The 13,030-nt window shown below is 40.8% G+C and overlaps 1 protein-coding gene across 3 annotated transcripts in view; it reads right to left on the minus strand.

Moving 5' to 3' along the window:
- Positions 1-8,892, minus strand: part of LOC132891022 (histone-lysine N-methyltransferase PRDM9-like) — a 50,254-nt gene extending 41,362 nt beyond the window's left edge. Inside the window, exons 1-4 of one of the 3 annotated variants that reach the window (XM_060928465.1) lie at positions 8,740-8,892; positions 8,184-8,256; positions 7,799-7,976; positions 5,107-5,378 (exon numbers count right to left, since the gene is read on the minus strand). In XM_060928465.1, coding sequence (XP_060784448.1) covers positions 5,107-5,378; positions 7,799-7,976; positions 8,184-8,246 — 513 coding nt within the window. In that variant the 5' untranslated portion in view covers positions 8,247-8,256; positions 8,740-8,892. Of the gene's footprint in view, positions 1-5,106; positions 5,379-7,798; positions 7,977-8,183; positions 8,257-8,372; positions 8,452-8,739 lie in introns of those variants that run through there. The other 2 variants (XM_060928466.1, XM_060928467.1) reach the window with 2 other exon arrangements.
- Between the last annotated feature and the right edge of the window lie 4,138 nt (positions 8,893-13,030).

Consider the following 13,030-nt stretch of genomic DNA (forward strand, 5'->3'; position numbering starts at 1 on the left):
GTATAACAATGCTAAGAGCAGGGTCTGTATCAACAACTCCTTCAGTGATGATTTTTAAGTGAAAGTTGGAGTTGACCAAGGTTCTGTCCTGAGCCCTTCGTTACTTATCATTGTCCTTGAGGCCCTGTCCTGGGACTTCTCCACTGGTGCTCTCTGGGTGATGTTACATGCAGATGATCTGGTAATCACTGCTGAGACGCTAGATGAGCTCACAGAAAAAGGTCCTCCTTTGGAAGAATGGTCTAGAAACAAGAGGCCCAAGAGCGAACATAGCCAAAACAAAGGTGATGATATCCGGCCCAAACCTTAACACCCCGAGAGACTCTGGCAAATACCCATGTACTGTCTGCAGGAAAGGAGTAGGATGCAATTCCATTTTCTGCAATGGCTGTCAACACTAGATGCACAAGAAGTGCACCAGCATCTGTGGCAGGCTTTATCCTGACCCATCCTTTAGATGTAGCAGATGCCTTGGCTTAGCACGTCCCATTGATGACTGGCCATGTGATCAGGTGCTTGTTGGAGAGCATGTGCGAGATGCGGTCAAGTCCTTTTGCTACCTTGCCAATACCTTATGCCCCAGTGGAAGATGTGAGCTAGCTACCATCACAAGAACAAGGACAGCATGGGGGAAGTTCAGTGAGCTACTACTAACCCCCTTGTCATGCAGGAGCTTGGCATATCATACCTGAGGTCACATTTACAGTTCCTGCGTGAGGAGTGTTTGTTGTATACAAGTGAGTGTTAGGCTCTGAAGAGAGAGGATGATAGGCATCTAGAAAGGAATGAAAGAGCTATGCTACAGTGGATGTGCCATGTAAGGCCCAAGGATGGGGTCAGCTCCAGCAGTCTTTGTCTGAGGCTTGGTGTCCTGGATCTGGATGCTGACCTCAAGTATAGGCATTTGCGGTGGTTTGGCCACATGTGGCGCAGTTCCACCACGACTGCAAGAATCACGGCCCACCAGGCGGAAGGCGCAATAAAGAAGGGAAGGTCCTGCAAGACCTAGAAAGAGCTAGTGGCACAGGACTTAAAGCAGCAGGGCCTCACTGCTGAGGATGCCCTGGATCAAAAGTATTGGACAAAGATGCTATAGACAAGCCATGCATCATCTGACACACCTGTGGTGTAAGAAGACATTAAAATGGATAGTGAGTGTGAGTGAGTGAAAGCTTTAATGTCTTTGACATCAGGGCTCGACATTAAGGACTGCCCGATTGCCCGGGGCAAGTGAAGCATATATTCGGGCAAGTGGGATATGTCCCCGATATGCCCGACTGGGCAAGTTGGAACGAGCATATATTATGAACTAGCACCACAAAAATTAGGCTTTTTGATCTTTTATTTCAGTTCCTAAAAGCGTCCCTCACTACGTATCTGGCATTATGTCTTGGCTGTTTTCTTAGTCTCAGTTTCATTTACTGCTTTGCAAGTTATTTTATATAGCCCCGCCATTATAGTATGGTACGTATACTGTTTATAGACCCCTTGTGCATGACATCACACATCACGTGATAATTACAGCTGGGGTCAGACAGACACCATCTTTCATGCAAGCAGCTTAACCTGTCTTCAATATGGTTAATTTTTGCACTGTTTTTGCTTGCTCAAACAGAGAAATAGATAAAAGGCATTATCGTCTCCCTGTTATCAAGAAAAATTTTAACAAATAGAAGCAAATGCTTCAAGAACAATGAGGAAATGAGTGGCTAAATAATATGACGAGAGGGTAAATTCATGATTGTATTTAAAATGTATTTTACAAAAACAAAGTCGGAAGTGAGTATGAAAAAGTTTGCTTAAGAATCTCATTTTATTTTTTTTCTGCTCGCATTCGAGTTAGCGCCTTCATGAAAGTGTTTGATTTTCTTACAGGTGAAGCAGCTTCCTTATTTGACACAGAAAACCCAGATTGGTTTCAAACAACTTGGGCATAAAAAAAACTCAACAAAGAGCGACATGCACGATACATTCTGAAAGAACAGAACAGATTAAGAGCAGAGAGAGCTGGAGCTTTGTTTCTGTTATGAGAGAAACACAGTCCTGTGCAAAATATTTATATTTCAGATTTTTTGTTATATCATCCACCTCTGGGTTTATAAAAAAAAATAAATAAATAAAAAACAAAACCCATGCTGTGTCATGGCAGACCAGCTGCAATTATTCAGTTACAGGTTGCCAGGTCTGTATAAAACACCTACAACCTACACACTAAATTTTAAACTCAAACATTATCCTGTCATGACGCAGCGCAGGTTTTTTTTTTCCCCTTTAAACCTAGAGATGGATGATATAAAAAAAAAAGGATACATACAGTACTGGCACAAAATATGGAAACACCTAAGAAAAGATAGATTTTGCATACTTAACCAGTGCAAATGACATCAGAATCAGCACTGAAGGCAACTGAAGTACATTTGAACATACGGAGACACCTTTTAACCACAATTTTATACTTTAACCATGAAAACACTATATTTAGCAATTTTGACCATCGTTGTGTGATAAACATCATCATAAAAATACTGAAAATAGTATCTCTTTTTGTCTAGTTTAGCCCCAAAAACCTTCTTAATCACTCCTTGTTGGGAAATCCTACTATAATATGCTAATTATTCCACAGGTGAAAACCATTAACTAAATCATGTGGTCTCTACAAATAATTCATTAGAAAAAAGTATTTAGCCTCTGACCACAGCCAGGCAACAGGCAGAAATAGCACCAGAGAGAGAAACTACAGAAGAGCAGCATATTAGGATGAAGGTTTTGAGGGAGGAGGGCCATTCATACCGAGCCATAGCAAAGAAACTGCACATGACCCACAGTGCTGTCTGGAGAATATTCTCAAACACAGTACTATTCAAAAGTCTTGGCACCCTCTTGTTTTCTTCATACAAACTTTGTCATAGATTTCTATTTTATGATTTCTACATTATCAAGTAATGAACCTACAGTCTGAGAGAGTTCTACACAAACACTTAACTTTATAATAGCTGCATGCATGCAAAATGGAAATAAATCGACTAAGGCAGGAAAAAACATTTTGGATAAAATTGTTATTGTCCGTTACAAGTAAAAGTAAAAACCAATAACCAAACTTAATAATAAACTTAATCAATAACCAAACTCCAGCTCAATGTGTGATCTTCATTTTATGTTGCAATTTCAGGGATGTGATTTGGGGCTGGTGAAATTATCTGAAAATTTTAGCTGGGGGTCTGGGGGCCGCAGGCCCCCAGCTGGCCCAGGGCAGCACCCTGGTGGGGGGACAAGGGGCGAAGCCCCCCGAAGCTCCTGGGTTTTGGGGTTTTCTGACTTAAAAATTGTACTAAAATGGCAAGCAAACACACAAGAAAAAACTTGTCATGATTAACAAATTGAAGCCAATTTAATGGTCAACATGCAACTCTGACACACACACTCTCGCTCACTCTCTCACTCGCGCACACACTCTCTCTCTCTCTCTCTCTCACTCATGCGCGCGCGCGCACACACTCTCTCACTCGCGCGCTCTCTCTCTCTCTCTCTCTCTCTCGCGCGCGCACACACACTCTCTCACTCGCGCGCTCTCTCTCTCTCTCGCTCGCTCTCTCTCTCTCGCGCACTCTCTCACTCTCGCTCTCTCGCTCGCGCGCACTCTCTCACTCTCGCTCTCTCGCTCGCGCGCACTCTCTCACTCGCGCGCGCGCACTTTATGCTCGATCACGGAGGCTGCCATCTTTCAACTCTGTTTGAAGCGAGCTTACGTACAGCTATCCAACACGCGCGTTCATTGGTTGTTACAGAGCGATGGGCCAATCACGTACCTCGTTTCATCTCAATGACGTAATTGCGTAAATGACGTAATTACGTCAATGAGATGAAACGAGGTACGTGATTGGCCCATCGCTTTGTAACAACCAATGAATGCGCTCGCTTCAAACAAAGAGTTGAAAGATGGCAGCCTCCGTGATCGAGGCGTAAAGATGCAAATCCGAGGCTGCCATCTTTCAAACAAAGTCGGAACGAATAGGATACGAATGTGGATTTGAGGGAAAAATCGGAAACATTTTTTTTTCAAGTTTTGAGGTGAAAAAAGCAGAATTCCGCGAATTCGCGGAAAAATCACATCCCTGCAATTTACAACTATTCTATGGTTTTCCAAAAATAAATAAATAAATAAATAAATAAATAGTACTCGCAAAATAGGGGGCAAGTGAAAATATTGGGGGGCAAGTGGAAATTAACCCCCCCGGCAAGTGGGTTTAAAAGTTAACGTCAAGCCCTGGACATGGCAAAGCTGTGCTGTTGAATCAGCCCCTCTGATAAGTATCTGTCCCTTGAGTTTTGGCCTCCAAACAGACAACCTTTGTCAGTTCTGCCATGAGATAGGCTTTGTACAAGTTGAAAATATTTTTCATAATTAATGCTTATTTACCGTAAGTATTTGTGATGGGTTTTTTGGGGGGGCTAATTTTGCTAATATTTGCTAATGTTGTTTTAGTTCAGTATAGCTCTGATCCTAGATATGTGACTGATCCAGATTCAAATACTTGTTTGAAATAAAGAGGTCCGTGGACCTTATTTAACAAGGTGGACAAAAGAAATCTGGTATTCATGAAAATTCATTTAATTTGCAAAATATTTGTATCCTATGAGAGCTCCCGTGTAAATTTAAAACACATATTTAATTGTCCTGCCAGTGTTCTACAATGGCTGAGCATTATCACTAGAACATTAAAGCCTAAATGGCACTCTTTCATTATTAATTAATTCATTTTGTAATGGTTAGCTCTATATAAACTTTGCCTTTTACAGGTTTTGGTCTACAAAACTGTAAGCTTCTTAATTTGCATAAAATATTTTAGATTATGAGACATCCTCATGTTAAGCCCACAAATTTGCTTTCCTCCAGTGCATTTATGCAAATTATTTAGAGTGAACTATCCAAGTAGAACCAAGTTATCAGCAGTTTGATGGACCTGAAAGTTTGTTTAAAAGTGTCTCCACATATCACTGGCAAGAAGAAACTGATATTCACGGGAGTTACATTCATCCAGTGGTGACATTTTGTTGCTTAACAATAAAAAGTTACACATCTTTATAATAAATGTATAACAAACTTACCACCCAGGAGTATCTGCTGTTCATGGCTTTCTCCATGTCCACCAGCTCTCCCTGGTAGGGTCCAAAGTGTGCACCTACTGGAACAGTCTCCCCCGTATTAAACACTCCCAGGCCTACATCAGGAATACCAGACTTCCAAATCTTTAGTCCAGGAGGAAGAGTTTGTCTGGCTCGGTCAGGAACTCCCATGGGAACAGGAGTATCAGGAATGAAGAGGGGTGGTCCGTGAAACTCACACTTGTTAAAGAAGAAGGATTTGCAAACTTCACAATCTGGGAGTAGCAAAAACACAATGGGAACAAGAAGACAGAGTCATCTATATCCCCCACCCTATATACCAACTATATACCAAGTTTCAATTTATTATTTGTCACATTTTTCAAGTTCTGCTGCAGGAAACCAACCCTACCTCTTTACACTGACCTCAGCAGCCCATGGCATAAACCCAGCGGACCTTTGGTCCAGGTAAGCTAAAAATTAAAATTTCTCACATTTCTTTGTATCAAAAGGCACATATACATTACTTAATCAACACATATACCAACTTTCAAGACCAGACCACTCATAGTTGTCAAGTTCTGCTCCGGAAACAAAACCTACCCCTAAGACTAAACTGAGAGACTAAGTCTGAAATTGTTTCCATGGAAACATGAAAAATTTAAATTTCTCTAATTTCTTAGTATGAAAAGGCACATCCACATCACCCTGTTAACATGTATACCAAGTTTCAAATCCGTATCGTGAATAGTTTTGGATATATGCTCCGTAAACGAACATTGCTCTAAGAAACGAAGTCAAAATCTATTTTTTAATGTAAAAATTTCATTTCATTTCATTATCTCTAGCCGCTTTATCCTGTTCGACAGGGTCGCAGGCAAGCTGGAGCCTATCCCAGCTGACTACGGGCGAAAGGCGGGGTACACCCTGGACAAGTCGCCAGGTCATCACAGGGCTGACACATAGACACAGACAACCATTCACACTCACATTCACACCTACGGTCAATATAGAGTCACCAGTTAACCTAACCTGCATGTCTTTGGACTGTGGGGGAAACCGGAGCACCCGGAGGAAACCCACGCGGACACGGGGAGAACATGCAAACTCCGCACAGAAAGGCCCTTGCCGGCCACGGGGCTCAAACTCGGACTTTCTTGCTGTGAGGTGACAGCGCTAACCACTACACCACCATGCCGCAATGTAAAAATTTGAAAAACACTTTTTTTTTTCAAAAATCCAAAATAGCAAAAGACACCAGTTCACATGTTGCTTGATATGTATACAAAGCTTCATGAAGATATCTTCAATAGTTTTAAAGATATGGCCCAGAAACAAAAACTTGACCGGACGGATAGAACCCATTTCTATATCCCGCGCCCAAATCCGTATCATGAATAGTTTTGGATATATGCTCTGGAAACAAACATTGCTCTTAGAAACTAAGTCAAAATCTATTTTTTACGTAAAAATTTGAACAATACCTTTTTCCAAAAATCTAAAACAGCAAAAGACACCAGTTCACATGTTGCTTTATATGTCTACAAAGTTTCATGAAGATATCTTCAGTATCTTAAAAATATGGCCCGGAAACGAAAACGTGACTGAACGGACAGCCGGATGGAACCCATTTCTAAAAGGCACATCTACATAACCTTATTAACAAGTATACCAAGTTTCAAATCCATATTATGAGTAGTTTTGGATATATGCTCTGGAAATTAATATTACTCTTAGAAACTAAGTCAAAATCTAATTTTTATGTAAAAATGTGAAAAATATATCTCATCTCATCATCTCTAGCCGCTTTATCCTGTTCTACAGGGTCGCAGGCAAGCTGGAGCCTATCCCAGCTGACTATGGGCGAGAGGCGGGGTACACCCTGGACAAGTCGCCAGGTCATAGGTCATCACAGGGCTGACACATAGACACAGACAACCATTCACACTCACATTCACACCTACGCTCAATTTAGAGTCACCAGTTAACCTAACCTGCATGTCTTTGGACTGTGGGGGAAACCGGAGCACCCGGAGGAAACCCACGTGGACACAGGGAGAACATGCAAACTCCACACAGAAAGGCCCTCGCCGGCCACGGGGCTCGAACCCGGACCTTCTTGCTGTGAGGCGACAGCGCTAACCACTACACCACCGTGCCGCCCATAAGTTACATGAGTATGAATTTTTTACTTTCATGTGAGTGCAAACAAGATATGCCAGATATTAAGCTTGTGGGAAAAACAAAACCATGTTCATTAACATGAAAATGTGGTGCTGCGTGATGTATTTACAGCATCTTTAGTAACTGCCTGGTCAAGGTCACGGTTAATTTAAATTAGACTACTTGTTTGTTTATAGTTTGGGAAATAGACAGACACGGACAGAACATGCAAACTCCACAGAGAAAGGTCCCCATCGGCCATGAGTTTCAAATTCGGAACCTTCTTGCTGTGAGGTGGCAGTGATGACCACTGTACCACCATGTAACCATGGTATTAAACTCTCTATAAACATAAAAAACCTGCAAGTACACATTAAAAAAGATCAATTTCATTTAGTCATAATTTGGTGACTAAATAATCTGAAACAGAGGTTACATCCCCAATGACCCACGATTGTACTTTCAGTGCACTAGATAGTGTAGAATAATCAGTGAGAGTGTTACTGAGCTCCAGAGTGGCCTGATGTCGTACAAAGGTAGTCTTTATTGTCAGGATCTTCCTCTTTAATGGAGAGCTCTTCAGGTGGGTTCTCAAGGTCGTCTCCATAGTTGCAGATGTTCAGCTCCAGTGTCTCCTCTTTCTTCACACAGACTCCTGACACTTCGGATATCCCTCCATCTGAAATCTCTGTTTTCATGTCTTCATACAGCTAAAGATCAAACAACAATAACACTTATTCAGAAAAGACTTTAGATTTCCTTTTCATGATGTATTATTAGGGTTTGTGTGATTAGCAGGACAGCTTGTAGGCTAGCAGTGAAGTGAGGCAGCAAAATACACACACTGGCCAACATTTAACATAAAATTATTGGTTATTATTATTTTTCCCCCAGCATAAATCATTATTAAGCTTTACCTGTGAGGGATCAGGAGTCTGAGACGTCCTGGAGGAGTGCTGTCTGTCTCCTGCTGAACTCATTATAACATCTCTAAACAAAGATTATTATTATTATTATTATTAAAACAATTATCGTTAGTATTAACAACGTCTTTGATATTTCTAGAAAAATAAAAACAAGATGATTATATAAAGCTGTTCATAAACCTTTAAACCTCAACATTCATTCTTTTTATTGTTAAAAAGCTAAGAAATAAAAACATAAAGCGACACCAGACCGCTAGCTATTAGGTTAGTTAGCTAAATTTATATGAATTGTTTTTATCTTGATGAGTGTAAGCTGGTCGTAAAGAGTGACTTAGAACAAGATAAGATTATTTAAATATTTTAAACATAAAAATAAACAGGTTCTCCACACTAAAACACATCGCTAAGGCCGAATTCCAAATCTGTCCTTAATGGGTACATAGTGCACTACATAGGGTGTACGCAGCATGATTTCATACTGAATGTAGTGGACTTAAACAATGGGCATCCATTTGAGATTCGGCCACACAGCTTCATTTTAACTTACCTCAGGGTTTAAAGTACAACGAATCTTCAAACGCAGACAAAATAATGAACTTCGATTTTTAACTGTATCAGATATAACCTCAACTATAAATTATATTAAAATATTTTAATGTAATGATGATTGGTACTGTTATCATGTCGAGGATAAACATGCTTTTTCTTCTCCAATGTTTTCTGGCGGTTCAGAAGCAGCTACTACGCGCGTTATCGCCACCACCTGGTCTGGAGTGGCGTAGCAAATACTAATTGAAATGAGCTTCTGGCCATATCTCAAGAGTGCTAACCTGAAGAATAGCGAAGAAACGCTCACCCGAATTCTAGTAAGCTTTAACATAGCTCATAATAATCAGAAGAGAATAAAACTAATATCCAAACAGATATGCCCACCAGCCAGGTCTTTTGCACTTGGGTCATGGGTGACTGGCTTGGCTTCGTGGGCATAGACTCATTCAGTGGAGGAGTATATTGGGGGCCCAGATAGGTGGCTTCTGTGTTTCACTCTAGGCCAAGACCAGGGGCCAGGGGATGCTTTTTTGCAGGTCTTGTTTTCGGATCTCTAGTGTAGAAAGGGCGTAATCCAGGGTCTCATCCATCTTCCTGGGGGTCTGGGAAGACTGCATGCCCCAGGCCATGCATTTGATGGGGGTAAGGACCACAAGAACTGGTTCATACCAACCCTGTCTGTGACATCTGAGGCTGAGAGTCGGTTGGGCTAGAGCCACCTCCTAGTTGTCCTGGGGTTGGAGTGTATGTTTTCAGCCTATACTTAAAAACTATGTCTGAGTCCCAAATACAGCTTGGAAGGTTGTTCCATAACTGCGGGGCTTTGTAAGAGAAAGACTCTGCCTCTGCAGTAGCCTTTAATATTTGAGGTACCAACAAATAGTCTGCAGGTGTGTGTCTGTACATGTCTGTATGTGTACTGATATTTATTAGTGTGTCTGTATATGTTGGCATGTGCATTGTTCATCTATTTATTCTCTATGTAAGCAGCATTGTAGCAGTGATGAAGTCCAAGACGAATTTCCCTTTGGGGACAATAAAGTGCACAATGCACAATAAAGTGCATCTTGTCTTATCGTATCTTATCTTATGAAAAGACTGAGGACTGGGAAAGCAGTCAGACCAGATGGTATCCTGATTGAGGCTTGGAGATGTTTGGGTGAGATGGCTGTGGAGTTCCTAATGAGATTGTTTGTTTGTTTGTTTGTTTGTTTGTTTAATAAGATCCTAGAGAATGAGAAAATGCCAAATGAATGGAGAGTGTGCTAGTCCCAATATACAAGAATAAGGGAGATGTACAGAGCAGCAGTAATTACAGAGGAATAAAATTGATGAGCCACACCATGAAGCTATGGGAAAGGGTATTGGAGGCAAGATTGAGAAGAGAGGTAGCAATCTGTGAACAGCAGTATGGGTTTATGCCAAGGAAGAGCACATCGGATGCAATTTTTCTTTAAGAATGTTAATGGAGAAGTACAGAAAAGGCCAGAGAAAGCTACATTGTGTGTTTGTAGACCTGGAGAAGGCATATGATAGAGTGCCGAGAGATGAGTTATGGTATTGTATGAGAAAGAGTGGAGTGAATGAGAAGTATATTAGAGTGGTGCAAGACATGTATGAGAACAGTGAAACAGCAGTGAGGTGTGCAGTTGGAACAACTGAATGGTTCAAGGTAAAGGTAGGACTCCATCAAGGATCTGCTTTGAGTCCTTTTTTGTTTGCCATAGTGATGGATAGCTTGATGGACGAAGTGAGGCAAGAGTCACCATGGAACATGATGTTTACGGATGATATTGTGATAAGTGGTGAAAGTAGAAAGGAGGTTGAGTTGGGTTTGGAGAGATGGAGGTATGCATTGGAACGAAGAGGAATGAAGGTGAGCAGTAGCAAAACAGAATACATGTGTATCAATGAGAATGGGGATGAGAGTGTAATGAAGATGCAAGGAGTAGATGTAAAGAAAGTTGGTGAATTCAAATACCTGGGGTCAACTGTGTAGGAAAATGGGGGCAGCGATAGTGAGGTGAGAAAGAGAGTGCAGGCAGGGTGGAGCAGTTGGAGAAGGATTTTGGGAGTCATTTGTGGTAGGAAAGTCCCAGCAAAAGTGAAAGGTAAGCTGTATAAGACAGTAGTGAGACCAGCTGTGATGTATGGATTGGAGACAGTACCCTTAATGAAGAGACAGGAGGCAAAGTTGGAGGTGGCGGAGTTGAGGATGTTAAGGTTTGCGATGGGAGTGACAAGGTTGGACAGGATAAGGAACGAGCACATCAGAGGGACAGCACATGTGGAGAGCTTGGGAATTAAGCTAAGAGAGATGAGACTGAGATGGTATGGGCACATCCTGAGAAGAGATGCAGAGCATGTTGGAAGGAGAATGTTGAGGATGGAGCTGCCAGGCAAATGAAAACGAGGAAGGCCGAAGAGGAGATACATGGATGTGGTGAGAGAGGATGTGAAAGTGGCAGGTGTGGTAGAGAAGGATGCAGAAGACAGGGAGCAATGGAGACGAAAGATCCACTGTGGCAACCCCTAATCGGGAGCAGCCAAAAGAAGAAGAAGATCTTATCTGATCTGATCTGATCTGATCTGATCTGAAGCTGTAGCAGGTCATAACAGACCAGAAGTTAACTCAGATACTGTGGCACGAGCCCATTCAATGTTTTACAGGCTAATAGTAATATTTTATAATCAATGAGAAATTTGATTGGGAGCTAGTACGGTGTGGATAAGATAGGGGTGATGTGGTCATATCTTCTGGTTCTAGTAAGGACTCTTGCTGTTCTCTTCTGGATGAACTGAAACGAGTATATGCACCTACTGGTACATCCAAACAGTAAGACATTACAATAACCCAACCTAGAGGTAACAAAAGCATGAACTAGTTTTTCTGCATTGCATAGTGTCTCATATATATATATATATATATATATATTTTTTTATCTTAGCAGTATGTCTGAGATGAAAGAAGGCTATCCTAGGAACATTACCTACATGAGCGTCAAATGAAAGACTGGAGTCAATAATCACAAAAAAGTATTTTACTGCTGGACAAGATGACACAGAATGGCCAACCAGAGTTACAATGTAATCAGAAGGCTTACTTTTAGTTGCATGTGATGCTAGTACATGTATGTCTGTTTTGTAAGAATTAAGTTGAAGGAAGTTAATAAGGATCCAGTGTCTAATGTCCTTTACACATTCCTCAATTTTATTGAGCTTGTTTCCCTCATCTGGCTTTGCTGAACCATATTATGACTGTGTGTCATCAGCATAATAGTAAAAGCTAATACCATATTTGGGTCTGTCTCAGAAACTGGGTACTGTGGGGGTACCCCACTAAATATACTTACAGTCAATAAACTATAGGGTTTTGAATGGTGATTTTGGTTTTAATTTGAAATAAAATAATGAAAGAAATAATACAGATAAAACTAAATGTTTGATGTGAATACTCTATTCAGAATTTGGCAAAAATTCTGCAAATTTGTGGAAAAATGGCAGCTTGATCTGGGACATGATAAATGGTTGACTAAATTGCATTCCCTTAAAAAGGTTGTAGTCCACTGAAAAGTCTACAGTTATCACTAATTGTATTTTAAGTTGTAACTTTATACACTGAAGGATTGGTGCACTCACAGAATAATCATAACCGTAATAAAACATCATGCTAAATATTTGATCACCATTGTAACTCCATTTTCCGCATACCCAAAACCAATACGATCGTGTGTTTTGATCTAAACGGAAAGCCTCAGGGTCAAGGTCACTACCTCACCAAAAGTAGGAACTTAAAATCACTACACCAAAGAAAAATTTGGTTATAAATCTGTGGTTTTGTTTTTTAAAACGAAAGCTGAAAGTTAGGTATAGAATATGTTTCAATGGTAGCTGGTCTTGTATGAATTTCTGAGCTATAAAATGAGTTGTGGTCTATTTTTTTACCGTAGCATGTTATTTGTGTGCGGGGAAGGACACACATTAACAATTTGCATGTGTAGAATGGAATTTTCCACTCCAGCAGTTAGAAGTTGATTGTGCTTCCATTTGCGGTCTTTCTGTTACCCAGGTGATCTGTTCGGACGTTATCACTGAAAAGGTGAGTTTTGACACTTTTATTTTGTTTTAGTCTTGCAGTTTAAGGCAATAGAATGTTTCTTTTTCATCTTACTTTCATATTTCGTAATGTTTGCATATTTTTGGCCAATATTTTGCAACCATGGTCAACTTAGATCGAACTTCTGATAGAATCTACGGCCAGTCATTTTGCCCCGCCCCCGCTCCGTCCG

Source organism: Neoarius graeffei, chromosome 8 (assembly GCF_027579695.1).
Source record: "Neoarius graeffei isolate fNeoGra1 chromosome 8, fNeoGra1.pri, whole genome shotgun sequence".
NCBI lineage: Eukaryota > Metazoa > Chordata > Actinopteri > Siluriformes > Ariidae > Neoarius > Neoarius graeffei.